At 38.2% G+C, this 17,894-nt stretch overlaps 1 protein-coding gene across 2 annotated transcripts in view; it reads right to left on the bottom strand.

Annotated features, from left to right (window-relative positions):
- The window catches only part of colec12.S (collectin subfamily member 12 S homeolog), a 79,703-nt gene extending 74,837 nt beyond the window's left edge, over positions 1–4,866 (bottom strand). Inside the window, exon 1 of one of the 2 annotated variants that reach the window (XM_018223652.2) lies at positions 4,423–4,866. In XM_018223652.2, coding sequence (XP_018079141.1) covers positions 4,423–4,429 — 7 coding nt within the window. In that variant the 5' untranslated portion in view covers positions 4,430–4,866. The remainder of the gene's footprint in view (positions 1–4,422) is intronic. The other variant, XM_018223651.2, reaches the window with a different exon arrangement.
- Positions 4,867–17,894: the final 13,028 nt, after the last annotated feature.

The following is a 17,894-nucleotide window of genomic DNA, read 5'->3' as shown; positions in this document are numbered from 1 at the left end:
TCCAATTAATCACAAAGTATTACTCGATTTACTGTTTTCCTGTTTGGGACTCCAAGTCTATACCTTACCTTAGTAGTGTAGTCGAGAATTCCCTATTATATATGGATCTGAGCTCACAAATGACTACAAAAAGCTCAGTATTTTAAAAATAAAGGCTCTTTGGGAGAACTGTTTTACTTTAAGCACCACGGGCACATACTTTTCATCAACAGCAAACCAATGCCTTGCGATTAATTGGAAAAATAGAGACAAATGTTATTATATTTATGAATTGAAAAGGTTCATATTGTGATTCTAATGGACTTAAGCATATAAACACACAATCTGCCAGTTTCTGCCAGATATCAGCATGTAAAATGTGTGTTTTTTTTAATAACCATATTTATATGTTGGATATATATATATATACTGTATATATATATAAATGTATATTACTAATATTACTATCACTATTCTTATTATTTAGATTGTGCTGTGCTTCCCACTACTACTACTATTGTTATACACATATACTGTAAGTGTCACTGATACAAGGCCAGTAATCCGAAATAAAAGAAGATAAGGATCTCGCTCAGCAGCTCACAGTACAGAGGAAATTAAGGAAAGTCTAGCCAGGCAGTCAGACTCATCCATTAATAAAAACCACACAACATGCTTCAGGGGAATGTTATATGCAAAAAAATCTCACCCTTCTGTTAGATATTAATCACAGTTGTTGCATTTTACAATGCAAGTAAAGCACACACACTAACAATAGAACACAACAGAATATATAATTCCCATAAAACCAAAACATCATCTTCGAAAACTATAACAACAAAACCAAACTAAAACATCATCTTTGAAAACTATAAGCCATCAATGTCATATAATACTATTGCAGCTTCAATGAGAAATACAGCCACCATATTCTGACGTCAAAAGAATCACTAGCTTCTATTTTCTTGGATTTTCTTGGTTCTATGTTTACTACAGTAACAAAACGAAATATCCTTTACTTTTCAATTGTGTTTATTAGCATATTCAAATAAACAGCATGAGCAAAAATGTACATATTAAACCTTATCAGTTAAAACAAAATATCCTTAATGATCACTTTTAGGGTTAAAGGATATTGGGGGGTCATTTAACAATACCCCAGACAAAAGTGCAATAGCATCATGGGGTGCAAAATCATCTAAGCCAGGGTTAAAAATCCGCTGTGAGATGCAGAGAGCAGTGCTGGCAGGTGCAAGTTAGCCCTGTCCTTACCACTTACATTCTTCTTTGCACAATGCACCCCCTGGCATCCCCCAACTTGCATGTCTTAATGATAGGGTGGCATGGGGGGTGCCTGGGTTCCTTTCTCAACATCCCCCCCCCATGAATCAGCAAAGCTAGTCAGACAGATTAGAGCAGAGTTGAGACCTTCTTGAGACATACATACCCTGTGACCTGAGTTGATCTAAGTCAGGAAATGTGTATAGAATATGGTGATCGATTTGTTCTCTCTCAAAAAATGTAAATATCAAGTGGAGCTTATATACTTATCCTGGGCAATTTAGCCCTAGTGCAGTAAACAGCAGCAACCAATCAGGAGCTTTGCTTACATTATTCAGCCTACACTGTTAGTTACAGTATTTGCTGATGGTTTAGTTCACTGGGATTGATTGGTCCAGTTGTCCAGTAAATGAGTGTTACCCAATGGATTCTGGTTACTAATACTTATTTAGTATTAATTAAGCTGCTGCTCAGTAATAGTAATTGCAGATTTTCTTATTTGACTTGGTTATGCTTTTAGTGTAACCAATACTTAACATGAAAAACGAATGGGAACAATGGTGCTACACTGAGGTGCAGGCAGGAGCAAACACATAGCCAATTCACATGCCAACAATGTTAAATAAAAATATTTTCTATGACAATAACCATAGAAAAGTAATGGCATTAATGCTGCTGCTCTTAGGAAACGCAACAATGGAAAAAGTTGTTTTCTTGCCCAAATCAAATGATGTAACTATTTTGTTATTCCTCTGGGAGGAAACGAAAGAGAAACACATGTGGTTGTTTACTCATTTTAAGAATCTTACTTGCTTCTAGTTCTTATCTGGGTTGCTGTTACACTGGCAGTGCAAGAGACCCCATACAAAGCACTGAGCAGCAGGTGATTAGCTCAGGATAATGAGATATTATGTAATGAGTAATAAGATAATATGATACTCTGGAAACCTCACTTTATTGAAAAGGTTTAACTCTTTAAACAAAACAAGATAGTAAGGGCAGTTAGAAAATATGAATATGAACACAGAGCTCCCAAAAACTGGGGTGGGTGGGTCGACAGATTATATATATTAACATATGATGTCACACAAACAAGCCTTTGGAGTAATTAGGCAGACTAGGGTTTATAAATATTCAGTGGAAAAGCTGTATTTGCTTATCTCCAGTTAGAGAGCCATATTTCTATAAATATCAGCAAGTGTTCTGTATATTTATGTATATTAATAGTATTTTTAGTTGATGTATTGTGTGTGGTGGGTTAAATAACTTGATTGATTCTCAAACTCCAATGTTTGCAGTCTCCCCAAAGGTAAGAGTGTGTAGCAAGAGGCTTTGGCAGACCTATTAAAAGGCCTTGCTACAACCAACAGTGAAAAGCAGAAAGAAATGAGAAATATGTTTCTCAGCTTTTCACCTTAAATGTGCTCTACAGAATGTACAGTTTTACATGGCTAATCCCCTGCCAAAAGTAACTGAAGCCTGTGATTTGCAAGTTAACTAAATATAAATCTGTTTAATCACCTGTATTTCCTATGTGCTGAGGTCTGGAAAAGTGGCCAAAGCTCAAGTCTGAGACTTATTGGCAAATACAAGTGCCCAAGAGATGGGAACTAGCTGAATCGTATATACAGAATAACTTTATCATGAAAAGCTTAGGACAGGGTTGCCCTTACCCAGAAAAGTTCCATTTGTGAACTTGCTAAACTTGGATCTTGACATTTAAGGGATACTAACACTATTTTAGAAGCTTATGATGTTGGAAGATTTTTCAAACCACCAAATCATTGGGGTTACAGCAGCAAGAAAATTCTAACCAACTCTCTAAGGAGCACTTTAAAAAGAACACTGATAGAGAAAAGCTGCAGCAAAATCTAGAAGATAGTTCCAAAATAAATTTGTGAATTCTTCTACATATAATTCTCAGTTCCTTGGTTATCCATTACTGGCTGGAATTCCTCTAATGCTGCAGAGAAATGTATCGGCTAAGGCAAGATGAAGAACTGCTGAACAATATTCACTAGCTGTGTAGAGTAGTCACATCAACAACTGTATAGAAAACCCTGGCACATTTATTTTAAAAAAAACTGGATCTAATTTTCAAGAGAGAGCCTCTGCTATGGCAGTGGTATATGTTCTACCTGTGTATTTCAGCTCCCATCACTTGTATGAGAAATGTGTGACCCAGCTGGTACTTGGGCTTGGGATAATCCAGGGGTTCATGCTAAAAAAGTTGTTTTAACTGAATAAATGGAAGTACCCAGAAGGATAATCAACAAAGGAAAGCTGTGCAGCTGAGCTCTACTTGCCACCAGCTCAAACACTATTGGTCTGCCTTTAGGGCACCCTAATCTGAAACTGGGAGCTGTAGGGTAACAAAAGCAGGACATGCTTTTATTGATTTATCCTTGTAAATGTTATTTGGGGAGGGCACTTAAAAAATACATAATTGTCATATATTGTTATTGTAAGCATGTAGAAAAACTCATTATGGTTGCCCGTAACATCACTTTTAACTGATTGTAGAACTATGGACCTCAGACATCAACTGACAAACACATGCAGTCAGAACTGGTTCCTATTGTATAATTGTTACCCCCCCCACGATGGTTCCTCCCTCCAGAATAAAAGTTCCCCTGTCCCTACATGTACTTCAGTTTGTTCCCCAACATTCTGCATCAGCTCAGCTGCCTGTCTCTGTGGCTTAATTACTCCAGCATGGCTCAAACATGCATTCTCTAGTTTAGTCTCAGATCTCACATATGCACAAGGCAAATATTTTCCAGTTAGTGGATCTTGAGTTAGAAGGATGCCAAATGTATTTCACAAGCCGGTCCTGCCTCCCCTGGCATCTAATCACTTCCAGATGTGCACAAGCAAACAGCCCATCACACTAAACTCAGCTCCAAACGGTGCTCATGAAAGTGGAGAAAACAAAAACAAATCAATAGAATGACAAAGATCTGAGGCTACAAATCTGCTCCATGCCACCAATAACTTTGCTTAATGATACTGTACAACAGGCATTTCCAGCCTGTGGCCCTTCAGTTGATGCTAAACTAGAACTCTGCACTTCTCTGACTATGAAGGGGAGGTTGATTTTTGGAAGTTACAGTTTAGCAAGGGCTGTAGTCGAGCCGTGGGTTGGATGTGTTTAAGTCTTACCTTTCATGTTGGCACAGTAGATGGTCGCACAGGACACTTGAATGTGTTGTTGAGTGAGGTGCAGGCTGACGTGTGGTCCTCTGTTACTCTGTTTCCATGTCTGTTGTTGCCAGCAGATTGAGGGGGCCCAGCAGCCTATCTTATGAGCCAATACCTTGTGCAGCTGTAGTCCTAAAGGTCTGTGCCACCAAGTCAGAGAAAGAAGCCCAGCCCGCAGTCTCCTAGCAAACAGTTTACAGAAAGGCAGAGTTGTGCTCAGCTTTTGCTTCAGTTCCCTCCTACTCTCTCATGCAGCAGCTTTGGATGCACAACCAGATCTGGAGCTATGCAGGGTCTGTCACCTATTCCCCTAGAACCGGAACATTTCCAGTAAAGAAAATCATCAGAGGCCAAGAAGAAGAGAGTCAGATGTCTGCAAGTTTATTCTGCAAACATGTGCTTTTTGTACATATGTCTCAACTCCCAGCCACTCCTCTACTTCCAGCCCCATCCCCTCCCTTGTAGGGGTCTAGCCAGGGTGTCACTACAGGAGGTTCACTGCATAGCTAAGCAAGCGAGATTAGGGGAGTGGGGGATATCATACATACCTCTCAAATTCCCCTTAATTTGCAGGCACTTAGGGAGATGTGGAACCATCAGGTAAAGCAAAGGATAGGGTTACTGTATCTCACAGGCAATAAGGAAAGACAGATGCTGGCTTTCATTAGTCTGCAAATGAAAAGCATCAATGAGCTCCGTGGCTGAAAGGAATAGGATGCATATGTCATTCATTAAAATATCAATTCTGTGTTATCTAGTGGCAACGTGAATCGTTTTCATGTTTGCTTAATGGGCAGATACTACTGGGATTGCTTGTTTTTAGATTGCCGTGGTAGTCTTGCCAATACCTTTTACTTACATTAATCTGTCTTTTTAATAATGGAGGGTCAGCACAGCCCTCAGGGGGTTACAGGTGGGACACATTTTATTATAAATGGAGTCCAGAAACCCAATATATAGTATTGGGCTGCATGCCTATAATGTATATTGGATTAGTATGGGACCCCAGTGTAAAATGGGTTTTCTAGGGTTGCCGTGGCATAGCTTATCCATACTGCTCTGTGCATACATGTTCAACAAGCTACTAGCTACAATGGGAACTGTGTCACAGTCACTTAAAATGAGTCAAGGTCAATGGTAAGTAACATAGAAATAAATGCAGAACCCCCTCCCCCCACTAGAGAGTTCATTGCCCCAGGTCATTCAGCTGCATTTTGTATTAATAGCTTTTCCTAATAACAAGATGTTGAATCATAACCCTTCTGTAACTTTCTCTATTCTGCTATGTCTGGAAAACAAGCACAGTGAATGGAAAAGAAATGTAATATGGGAAATAAAGAAATTATTTGCACTTCTTGTTATTGCTTATATGCTCTGCCCCAAAGGTCATGTGTATAAATTTAAAAAATATCTGCTATGGACTATGTGTTGGCCCACCCATGCCATATTCAGGGTCAAACCCACTTGTCCATATGCCACTGAAACAATATACAATATAAAATAAATTAGGGATGCACTGAATCCAGGATTCGGTTCGGTATTCGGCCAGGATTCTGCCATTTTCGGCAGAATTCGGCCGAATCCTTGTGCCTGGCCGAATCCTTAAAATCATGTGACTTTTCGTCACAAAACAAGTAAGTAAAAAAAATTTAGGCACGCACTACGTGCGCGGCTTTCTTTTACCCTTCCCCTCACTGATTTGCATATGCAAATTAGTTTTCAAATTAGGTTCGTATTCTGCCAAATCTTTCACAAAGGATTTGGGGGTTTGGGATGAATCCAAAAAAGTTGATTCGGTGCATCCCTAAAATAAATACAAAAAAATAAATATATAAAACAATCATGCGGGCAACAGAATTCATAGCAATTGCTTGAAGGTTGTCCCCAATGGTCTTCAGTTGGACAGTTCTTACAGCTCCCATTGCCACTAGTTAGTGAATGACTGAAATGCTGCACATATGTTATCCCTACCTCAGAAAATATGCTTCTGTCTATTCAGCCACTTAGTAGGAAATGTCTTTTGCAGTTTTGACCTAGCTTGCCTTGGTGAACATAATATACTAAAAGGCTAAAGTACGTATACGAGAGATAAATAGACTTAAAACCTGCTGATATTTGTGGAATAATTTTCCTGTGTTGTTTATTCTGCCTATGTAGGAGTTTATCTTCAAGTAATTGAAAATGTATGCAATGGAAGCAATACATAAACCATTGTAGCATTACTATATTAATAAGAAACATGAAGATAAAACCCATGCCCCAAAAGCTTACAATCTAACTGCATATCTTGGAATATTTTAGGCCTTGTAAGAATTTGCTCCCCCTACCCCTGCCCATGTCCTGAGATTCCCCGTTCCCCATCACATTTAAATAGAGAAGCTCTTTATGTCAATTAAAGAAGTGAGTTTTTGAGACCTGTGTACAGTAGGTTACAGTTGTTAGAACAATAACAATGAGTTAAAAAAAGAACATAAAGGCACATGTCTATATGTGCAGTTGTGTTCCCTGCACTTTCCCCACAGCCAGGTATCATTTTTCTTATGGAATAGTTTTATGCCTTGAACCAAAATTATATATAATATAGTATATACTGTATAGACTTCATAGAGCTACATAAAGATAATAATCCCATAGTCCATAATGAAACTTGGTTATCAATTTTGGGACAATAATGCGTTCTTTTCATCTGCTCTGGAAGTTGTTTCATGCTCATCTGATATGCATAACTAATCTTGTTTAATTCATATTGTCATCACATAATATAAAGCAAATTGAATTCTAATCATCCATTGGACCCTTCTCTGTCAGTAAAATGTTTCCAAACTTTCATAAGTATTAAAAAGACATTTACTTTCAAAGGAATCTTTCCCTTTTTTCCCCTCCCCAAAATATTCAAGAAAGAGAAAGTCAGCAAAATTCCATCATGTAAATGTATTACCAACCTATTCATTCACTTTCATGGAATTGTGCTCCACAGATGTTTCACATCAGTCTGCTGCTCCATTCTGTTATGTTTGCCCCAACTGCATGTTAGGACTGGTCCTAAATTAGCGAGAGGCTTAGAAGGTCACATTCATCAAATTCTGATTGTTATAATTAATTGATAGATTTAATAGACATTAACACACTGGGTGGCTCTTGGTTGGAAAGACTTACTTACTCACACTATAGTTCAGGCTTATGTTGAACCATTCTTACTCTTTTCTTGCAGAAAGGGGAAAAATATAATACAGGGAAAATGTACTGTATACAGGAGTTGGGCTATGCTCTTGGTTTCTATTTAAGCTGACAGTAGTACGTTTTATGTTCATATAACATTCCTTCATTGCATTTTTATTTTATACAGTCTAAGCTGCCATATTGATTGCTTTAGCAGAATTAAGACTGGACATTCTCCAAAGACAACATCGATAGCTCCTTAGTTGACTATAAAAGATGGGGCTCATGTCTACACATGCAAACATGTTGCCATTCATACTATTACATATAGACAGTTTTATTCTCAAAACAACTTGTGATTTATTTCCACAGGAGTAAGGCTTGCCCAGATGGCTGATTCCTCTACTGGCATGTGGTGCATTCTGGTGTCTTTATCTGTGCCCATGTCAGTAGGCCTATGCCTATAATAGTCAGGACCAGGTGTCTGCAGACTGAATTGTTTTGTTTTTTTTTCATTATTATAACAGAGGCTTAGTGTAACTTGGACTGGAAGTCCAGGCAGGCTGAATGGATGGCAAATCTCTCCTTTCAAGCTAATGGCAAATGGGACTGTTCTGTTCCCCTTGTTTCAATTGACAGGCTTTTGGCTTTTTGGTGCAAATACAAAAGTGGGACTGAAGTGATCACCAATGCGTCACCCCTAGTAAGTCACTACAGGTTTCCCAGAGGAAAATGGAGATGTGGACGGCCAATTACTTTTTACCATTGCTCTAGAGCAGTGATCCCCAACCTGTGGCTCATCCGCTTGGATATTGCTCCCAGTGGCCTCAAAGCAGAAGGGCTGGAAGTAGATGCAGGTAGAAGAGGCACATGCCTTAGGTGCAATGGGGGTGGGGGGGTTGACAGACATATGCCTCTTCTGTAGCCTACCCCTAGCCCAGGATCTTACTCCCATTTGTTTTACATAGTCCCGTTCTCCCTTAAAGGAAAACTATACCCCCCAAACAATGTAGGTCTCTATTAAAAGATACTGAGTAAAACAGCTCATGTGTAAAATCCTGCTTCATGAAAATGAACCATTATCATAATAATATACTTTTTTAGTAGTATGTGCCATTGGGTAATCATAAATAGAAAATTGACATTTTAAAAAATAAGGGCCGCCCCCAGAGATCGTAAGATTCACTGTGCACACATACAAACCACATCTAAGGTCACATGAGCCAATTAACAGACAGAGTTCTGCCTTTTGCTTCCTCACTTCTTCCTGTTACAGTTAGAGTTGTAGTATTTCTGGTCAGGTGATCTCTGAGGCAGCACAGATAGAGTCACGAAATGGTGGTTCAAGGCAAGAGATGTAAAAGGGCAATATTTATGTAAATATATATTCCAGTTTGGTAAGATTCTTTAATATGTCATTCAATTTGATATAAACTATCTGTTGCTTAAGTATTCATTTTGGGGGTATAGTTTTCCTTTAAGTAGCTCTTGTTTGCGTGATTGTTCACGCATGCACAGTTCACATAAGGGCTACCAAATGGTCAATCATAGACCTTATTTTGCACAACCCAAAAAACATTTTCCATGCTTGTCTTGCTCCCAAACTCTTTTTACATCTGAATGTTGCTCACAGGTAAAAAAGGTTGGGACTCCTTCTCTAGAGGTACATTTTGCTGAGGTGTGGCCCTTATGCAACTAGACCCATTAGAAAGACTTTGTTGTCTGCACCAATTTTATGGAGCAATAGCATATGTTGTATGAAAAAAGGAAGCGTTTCATTTACAGACCAATCATGTCAACCACAAATATGAATAATCAGAAATATGCTTGTAAATAAGACTTTCCTTTTAGAATAATCTATGCCAATAATATTGTGAAAAATAAAGTGAATATAAACCCTTCTAATAAAGGGATATTGTGTCTGTCTAGCAGCCCACAATAATTTGACTACAGTGTATGAGCAATGAAGTGTAATAAGGACATCATGGGCCCTGATAAGAGTTTTACATGTGTACGTGGTTCTAGTCACAAATTCTCCTGCCCTTTCCAATAAAACAATCAGTCATAGTCTATGGGATGCAACTGGGATTCAAATGACTTGGATTGCATGTAATAATCCTATAGCACACACAGACACCATAGTTATGGTATGCTGCTGAGCAAATTATAGGATGCAACTCTAATCTAAGCCACATGCATTCCACTGATTTGGGCCAACATTGCACTAAATACACCTAAAAATCAATGAAAAAAAATCAAAGTCATTGATCAGATCCAATTTAATGTTGCCTTCCAATTATGTTTTTACAGGGCAAGAAGTAGTGGGAATTCAACAAATATGTAGTGTGACACAACTCTGGCATAGTATTCATCATGCAGACCACCTTCTAATTCATTTCTACAGGTCCTTGCTCGTGGTCTCTTGGTGTTTTGTTTCAGTCAAAAGCCAAATATATTTTTCATGTACCGTACATTTCCAAAGCATGATTAATTCCATCCAGCTGTGGGAAATACCTAGGTCTTGTGGGGCTAGCTAGCCACGGCAGGGATAGAAAGAGCGAACTCTCAGAGTGTTCAATGGTGCTTCAAACTGTGCTTTCACTTATTCAGACCTGGGAAAAAAAGAATGCATCAAGACTGTTGTTCTGTTCTGATAATATATGGTTCATTTGGGGTCATTTATTAGAACCCAGGAGTCAGCAATCTGCAAAAATAACACAACTTCTTTCAGCCTGGTAAAGAAAAATGCTAAATTGATTGGCTGTTAGGAAACATGTGGCATTTTAGAATTACAACTTTATTGCTGTGTCAGGTCAGCAAAGTTCACCATTTAACCTTTTAGTTCTTATAACACTTTTATATGATTTGCAAAGATAAGCAGTAGACAAATCGCATTCATACAGACTGTGGAATGAACCAGCCTGAACAGGGAAAACCATCTTTTGGTTCCCTGACCCCCTGTAAGATTCAGATTGGCTTATTCTCTTATACTTTGTGTAGATGGGTACAAGAGGTGGTCACCCTTGTTGGGATAGCAACTAACCAAAGAGCCATCCAATACAAATATTTATCATGAGTGAGTAAACAATAGCTTCAGTCTATTTACATTAGCTGCTCTGTGACTAAAATAACATGGCCAGGAAAGAACTCCAGGGTTGTATATATACAAAAAGATTTCCAGCCTCTCCAGTCTTCTTCTACCCAGTGGTTGGCTACTTTGTTCTGTCACATATGTGCCATAACCAATGAGCTTTTCCTTTGTCAGAGCAGCTGTGCACCAACCACTTGGAGGAATAGCCTTCTATGGGATCCATTATCCAGGACCTGTGCTTTGTCTTTATAAATGATCTCTATTGAATTGAAATCCAAAAAAAAAATTATTGGAGGTTTTGGGTCTCCTGGTCTATAGGGCCCAGGAGTTGGCACAAGTACCCAAATGATAATTCAGCACTGATGTAGACATATGAAAACTCAACCTCAATTTCAGCTTTATGATTTGCAACAACCCCTAAGCTTAGCTTCTCATCAACTGCTCAAAGCCCACTGAGCATGTGCAATGTCACTGACACTTTTAACAAAATACAAGATGGAAACTCCAGTGACAACTTTGAAGGACCGAAGCATTACTAATACAGAGATACTGAACCTTTAGAGTGGCTTAACAAGTTCAGCATATAAAACATGGCTTTTCTAGCCATATTCATTTTCAGGGTTTAGTTCTCTTTTAATAACAAACCACTTCCGTAAATCCTTCCCAATCCTGACTTAGTTCTATTTTTAAAAAGTAAATGATTAAAGGGATGTTGTAATGGCATAACCACCCCCTTTTATTGAAGTACAATTTTATTTGTGACATTTAAAGGATATCAAAACATAAAATCCCGATATTAGGTCCTCTAAAAAAACAAACCCCAAAATAATTTAATTACCAAATCTGTACAGTTTTTATACAAAATATGATCTGCTGTACTTCAGTTTCTGTTCTCTCTCCCTAAGGACTGCAGCCTGCAAAGATCTTAGAAAGCCGGTGGCTGTTCTTTTTCAAAACATTCACCACGTTAGCCCTTGTATAGCCACCTTTAGGAAATCTCACTTGTAACATTTTCTTTGCTCCAACCTTTGCTCCTTTCAGTAAGGACTGACAGACATGATATCTTTGTGCCCGTAAATGTGCCCAAAATCTGCCCTGTGTGAGCACTGTGTGGCCCCTCTTAGTTTATTTAGGATATGTTTTCTTTACATTTATCTTTGCCAAATATTTACATGTAATTACATGAGAAAAAGCATTCTTTATTGAAAAATATAGAACGGCAACAAATGTTCACAGATCAATGGTATTGTGCTACATATATAGATAAGGTACAACAGAAGCCCCCACTTAGACATAATCAAGAATGAAAGAGGGACAGAGACAGAGCACGTGTATGTACTGACAAAGAAACAGGAAAAATACAGAGCATAGAAATATAGGGACAGCAAATGACAATAAGGCTTGATGAAAGTAGCCACTGTGGAGACACCTTTGTTGATAGGTTCAGGTTTCTACCATGACCTTGGGAAGAGAACCTTTAAGTTTTAGTTTCACAAGAGCATTGACAGATGTAAAAACCATACATAAATGCAGTCTGATGCTGTTTGAAAACATGATTAAGATGCAGGAAAATGCACAGGAATAGACATTACTGTCAGCATTTAATCCTTAAAGGAACATTAACACCAAAAAATGTGTTTTATAGTAATGAAAATATCATGTAGTGTTGCCCTGCACTGGTAAAACTGATCTGTTTGCTTCAAAAACACTACTATAGTTCATATAAACAAGCTGCTGTGGAGCAATGGCGGAAATTGAAAAACGGCTATATGGTACAGGTTAACTAATGGATAAACGATAACACCATTAGACAGACAGAGCTTATTTGCTATCTGCTGTGTAACCTGAGCCTTTTCTCATTTGAATGGCTGCCCCCATTGCTACACAGCAGCTCATTTATATAAACTATAATAGTGTTTCTGAAGCAAACACAGCAGTTTTACCAGTGCAGGGCAACACTGCATGATATTTTCATTACTTTAAAACACTTTTATTTTTTGACCTTACTGTTCCTTTAAATATCATGAGTATGTTGTGAGTGTAATTCTACATATGACTGGTGATTGTTTGTGTGTGTGTGTGTGACTGGTGGGTGTGTTTGTGGTTAGTGTAAAGATATGTATGACTGATGATTATAAATCTGAATATGGCTGGTGAGTGTGTTTGTGTATTTGAGAAGAAGAAAGCGATAATAATGAGGATCGATAGCTTGTAGCACTTTGCATTGACTATAGAAGGTAAAACCTGGATTTCTTTCATCACTCCTTGTCCTTGGCAACAGCAGTTCACACTCTGAGTGGATCCTCCCTGAGCATACAACTGTTTATGGAATCACATATTTTTACCAACATGCAAACTACTCATCTTGTGATCTCCTGGTTGAATGTTGCCAGTCTAAAGGCTTGTTTTAGAAATAAATCAGAGCAGTGATGCCAGTTTTCCATGGCTATTTCATGGGGGAAAACATTGCATGTGTAGCCAAGTGCAACAATCTGAAGGAGAAGGAGTTTATTTAGCAATAACGTTACTTCTTAAAGGTGCTGCTTGCTAATGCTTGTCCTGTAGCACAAATGCAAGGTGCAACATGAAATCAGGTGCAGAACACTATGGGCCAGATTCAATCCAGTGAGAAAATGTAATCTCATGGTTTATCACGTTTAACTCATGGACAAGATTCAATTGGAGGAGAAAAAACTTTTCTCCAAATTCAGTTCCAGTTTTTTCCCCATAGACGTGGTAAACCGTGTCATAAGTTTTTCTGAATTGAATTGTATCTCAAAATGAATCTCGCCCATGAGTTTTCACATGATAAACCTTTTTCTCACTAAATTGAATCTGGCCCAATGTCTGGGACAAATCCAAGTTAAAGCAGACAGCAGATGAAACAATGGTTTTACAGCATAAAATGTTGCTTTATGTGGACAACATTGTGGTTTGGTGGTAACTACTCGGGTGTTTGAAGGGCTAAAGGTTAATTCTTGCCTCAACCAATTTTTTTATAAAGCAAAAGTATAATGATGGTACAGTGCCCTCTATACCTTCTGTAATCACTATTCATATGTAATATGTAAGAATGGTGTATGCAATGTTCCTTTCTGCATTGCTGTGGAATATGTTGGCAGACATAAAAAATGTGCACTTTATATAAAGGATCGCAAAAACATGAAAAGTGCTGTTTAAATGTGGTAGCAGTATATACACACCAGCAAACAAATAAATATAAGTGAAGCTGTAAGAACAGGGTTGTGGTGCAACCGAGTGTGCCTGTAATAGGGATGCACCAAATCCAGGATTCGGCCTTTTTAAGCAGGATTCGGATTCGGCCAAATTCTTCTGCCTGGCCGAACCGAATCCGGCGGGAGGGAAATTACTTGATTTTTTGTCACAAAACAAGGAAATAAAAATGTTTTCCCCTTTCCACCCCTCATTTGCATATGCAAATTAGGATTCGGGTTTGGTTCGGTATATCTTTCGTGAAGGATTCAGGGGTTCGGCCGAATCCAAAATAGTGGATTCAGTGCATCCCTAGCCTGTAACCTTGTGGCAATAGTTTCTTGTTGAGGAAACGCCATAACTCCCAACATTTAAAAAATGGAATTATGGACAATTTTATGGGAAATTATGGAAATTTTTGACCATAGCAGTTTTATGACCATACCCCCAATAACCATGTCCATTTTACAAAATATGGCCGGTTATGCAGTTTGAACACATTCTCCAACACGTAATTAACAGTTCCTATAAACACGTATGTAATAGTAAGATTTTAACATACATTACAAATGTACTACTTTTGCTACCATTGACTTTGATGCATCATGTGCAACATGCAAGGCCATGCCATATGATTTTATGATTTTATGGTGTGATTTTTATTTCTTAATTACACTGTTTACATTACACATAATTCACTGAACTATTTAAAATGTTTATCTTGAACCAACAAATGTATTTTATTTTAGCTGTAACATTGGTATGTAGGCGGCTATCTCAGGTCATTGTGCCTGATCCTGTGTTTCAGAAGAGCCAGGGGCTTTGAGTATCAAACAATCAGAGGTACCTTGAATACATGTTTTTATTTCGCAGTTTTATACAGATTCAGTAACAAGCTGCTGCTGTGGATATGCTATAAGTTGCTAAGGAAGCTGCAAGATCTATCTGACCACCGGGGAATGAAAGGGAAGCTGCCTCAAGAGAAGGTACATGATGAATTTATCTGTTATAAACTTTAACACTCTGAATATTGATATTGATAAAACTGTCAGAGCTCTTATCTCCGTTTCAATTTTAATCTAGAATTGGTCTTTTTTTCCATGTAACGTGTCCTGTTATTCAACGGCTGTAGACCACAGAGTAATTGATGAATGTTAATGAAACATTGTTATTCCCTAACATTTGTTCTCCTAGGCTGTTCCTGTTGGGCACAAAGGGCAACTTTGGTCTTCTGAAAGACTATGCTACTTAAAACATTTGCTTTATGGTAAAAAAGCAGTTTTATTGCAATGGAAATCTACTTCATCACCATCTCGTACTTTTTGGAAAATGCTAGTTAATTATTTATTGCCTAAACAGAAGCTGGTTTATACAGCAAGAGGCTGCCCAGCCACATTTGATGCTATTTGGGACTGGCTAAATATACAATCCTCATAAATTTCTTGGCTCACATGTCTGAGTCCTTTCACTTTTTCTACACTTTCTACTTGTCTTCTTCACATCTATATTTTCTTCTTCTTAACCTTGAACAATCAGAATAAAACTTAAAGAATCAATAAACCAGAGGTCACCCCTTTAGACTAGGGGAACAGAACTTTCATTTAAAGCAGCGAGATGTGAAATGATCAAAGGGCTCCTTTATAGAAAACAGGGCACGGTACAAAATACACAAAGCACTTTGCGCATTGTCCAGTTTAATTTTATTTGTGCTCTGAAGTTGGGCCTTCCACTGTATGCAGTGCTGTCTGAGTTCTACACTGTCATGCATGTAATTCACTACACATTCAGAAGGAACTAGTTAGGCAACGTTTCCATGCAAGATCATGCTGGGTCATTGAGACAACGGGAAAAAACCCAGATGACCCCAAACCTCATGGGCTCTGCAGATCCAAGTCCACTCCCCCTGGACTCTGGAAACCGTTCCCTGCCTCCTCTCCTTCGATCACAGTGAAAAAGTGAAAAGATAAGAAACATGTCATGTGGGGAGATGACCAGGACTAGTGTTGTGTCAGGGGGCTGTGTGGATTATGGGAGGGGAGCCCTTAAAGTTGCAGCCAGTCGGCTCCCCTGACACCCCAGTCCGATGCACACCATGTATCCGATTAAGAAAGAAGGAAAGGTAAAAACTATGGGGGGCGGTGTCAAATTGTTAGGCACATATCAGTGGGGCTCATTTATCAACACTGGGCTAATTTGCCCATGGGCAGTACCCATTAGTGATTAGCTTTTTAATGCCAGCTGCAAGTAGAACAATGAATGCAGCAATCTCATTGGTTGCCATGGGTTACTTTCCATGGGCAAATTTGCCAAGTGTTGATAAATGACCCCTAGTGACTCTAGAAGTTTAGCTGCTTCCCCAGGCTCGAACTCATTTTTCTTCATAAATGCACCAGTCTGGGTACTGCTTAATGAACCATGTTGCCATTTTTGTTATCCTCCTAGGTGTTCGCTGCAGTCTATCTAAAATGGTACAATTTGGCACCCTCCAGTTATATTATCTTTCCTTCTCCATTAAGAGCAGATTGCACCTGCCACTGGTTCATGCACCTTCAGTTCTACATACAGTATATCGACCCTCAGAATGCATATACCCATAAGCATTCCATAACATGTAAATATTAATACTGTTATGGGACCCTTTATCCAGAATGCTTGGGAACTTGGTTTGTGGATAAAATATATTTCCGTAATTTGGATTGTCATACCTAAGTCTACTAGAAAATCATGTAAACATTAAGGGGCAGATATATTAAGGGTCGAATTCTAAATTCAAATTCGAATTTTCAAATTTTTTTTATGGTCAAAACTGTCAAATTCGACTAGGGAATTAGCCTTGATTCGACTCGATTCGAGTCTTTTAAAGAATTCAAATGAGATTTTGGAGATTTCTTATACTCTGGCCCTTTAAGAATTCGAATAGACTATTCCCCTCCTAAAACCTGCCGAATTACTGTATAAGTCAATGGGAAAGGTCCAGTGACCTATTTGGAGTTGTTTGCAGCCTTCCTGACATTGAAGGAGAAATTCAATATCGAGTTTTTGGGTCTGTAAAATTTGTCCAAGTTTGCAAAATTAGATTTTTTAAATAAATCTCCCCCAATCGAATTTCGAGTATGTGAGTTAAAAAAACCTCATATAAATTTGAAATTCAACCCTTGATAAATGTGCCTCTAAATAAACTCAATAGGCTGGTTTTGCTTCCGATAAGGATTAATTATATATTAGTTAAGATCAAGTACAAGGTACTGTTTTATTATTACAGAGAAAAAGGAAAGATTTTTGGATTACTTGGAATAAATGCAGTCTATAGGAGATGGTCTTTCCTTAATTCTGAGCTTTCTGGATAACGGGTTTCTGGATAACGGGTTTCAGGATTATGGATCCAGACAGGATCTTTTGCTAAAAATATCTAATCTCGAACACCAAATCAATGTATGATTCCATATGGTAACTTTCCCAGTTGAGAATACACAAGTCAGCTAATATTGCTTGGGCATGCACACCATGGGTAACATTCAGCTTAAAGGGTATGTGACCATTGGCAACGTTATTTTATATTAGCTCAAATCCTTTTACAAACCATCAGTTCAAGCACACTAAATGCATAGGCATTGATTCTACCAAGCAGCCCACTCCCTTATCTAGTGCTACTTCATTTTTTTTTCATATGTTTTCCAGAAAATCACCCTGTTGCTTTTAGAAGAAACATGATGTCTATACTGTATATGTTTTAGGGGATATTGTTATATATTGAGAAACCTAAATGCTATTTCAAATGACAACATTTTGGCAAAGAAAACACTTTCTGGTCAACAATTCATTATCCTCATGTCTCTAAAATTGAAAATAATGTGACAGGCCACGTGGGAGTTATGAGCCAAGGCAAATTGCATATGTTTGTGTATTGATGTTAGATTACGTTCCAAAGAAATCCAGCTGGGGCAGATGCATGCCAGCAATGAGTTATTTG

The sequence above is a fragment of the Xenopus laevis genome, chromosome 6S (genome assembly GCF_017654675.1).
Source record: "Xenopus laevis strain J_2021 chromosome 6S, Xenopus_laevis_v10.1, whole genome shotgun sequence".
Lineage (NCBI taxonomy): Eukaryota > Metazoa > Chordata > Amphibia > Anura > Pipidae > Xenopus > Xenopus laevis.
Note: the sequence above shows the minus strand (reverse complement) of the source record. Positions and strands in the feature narration are given on the sequence as shown.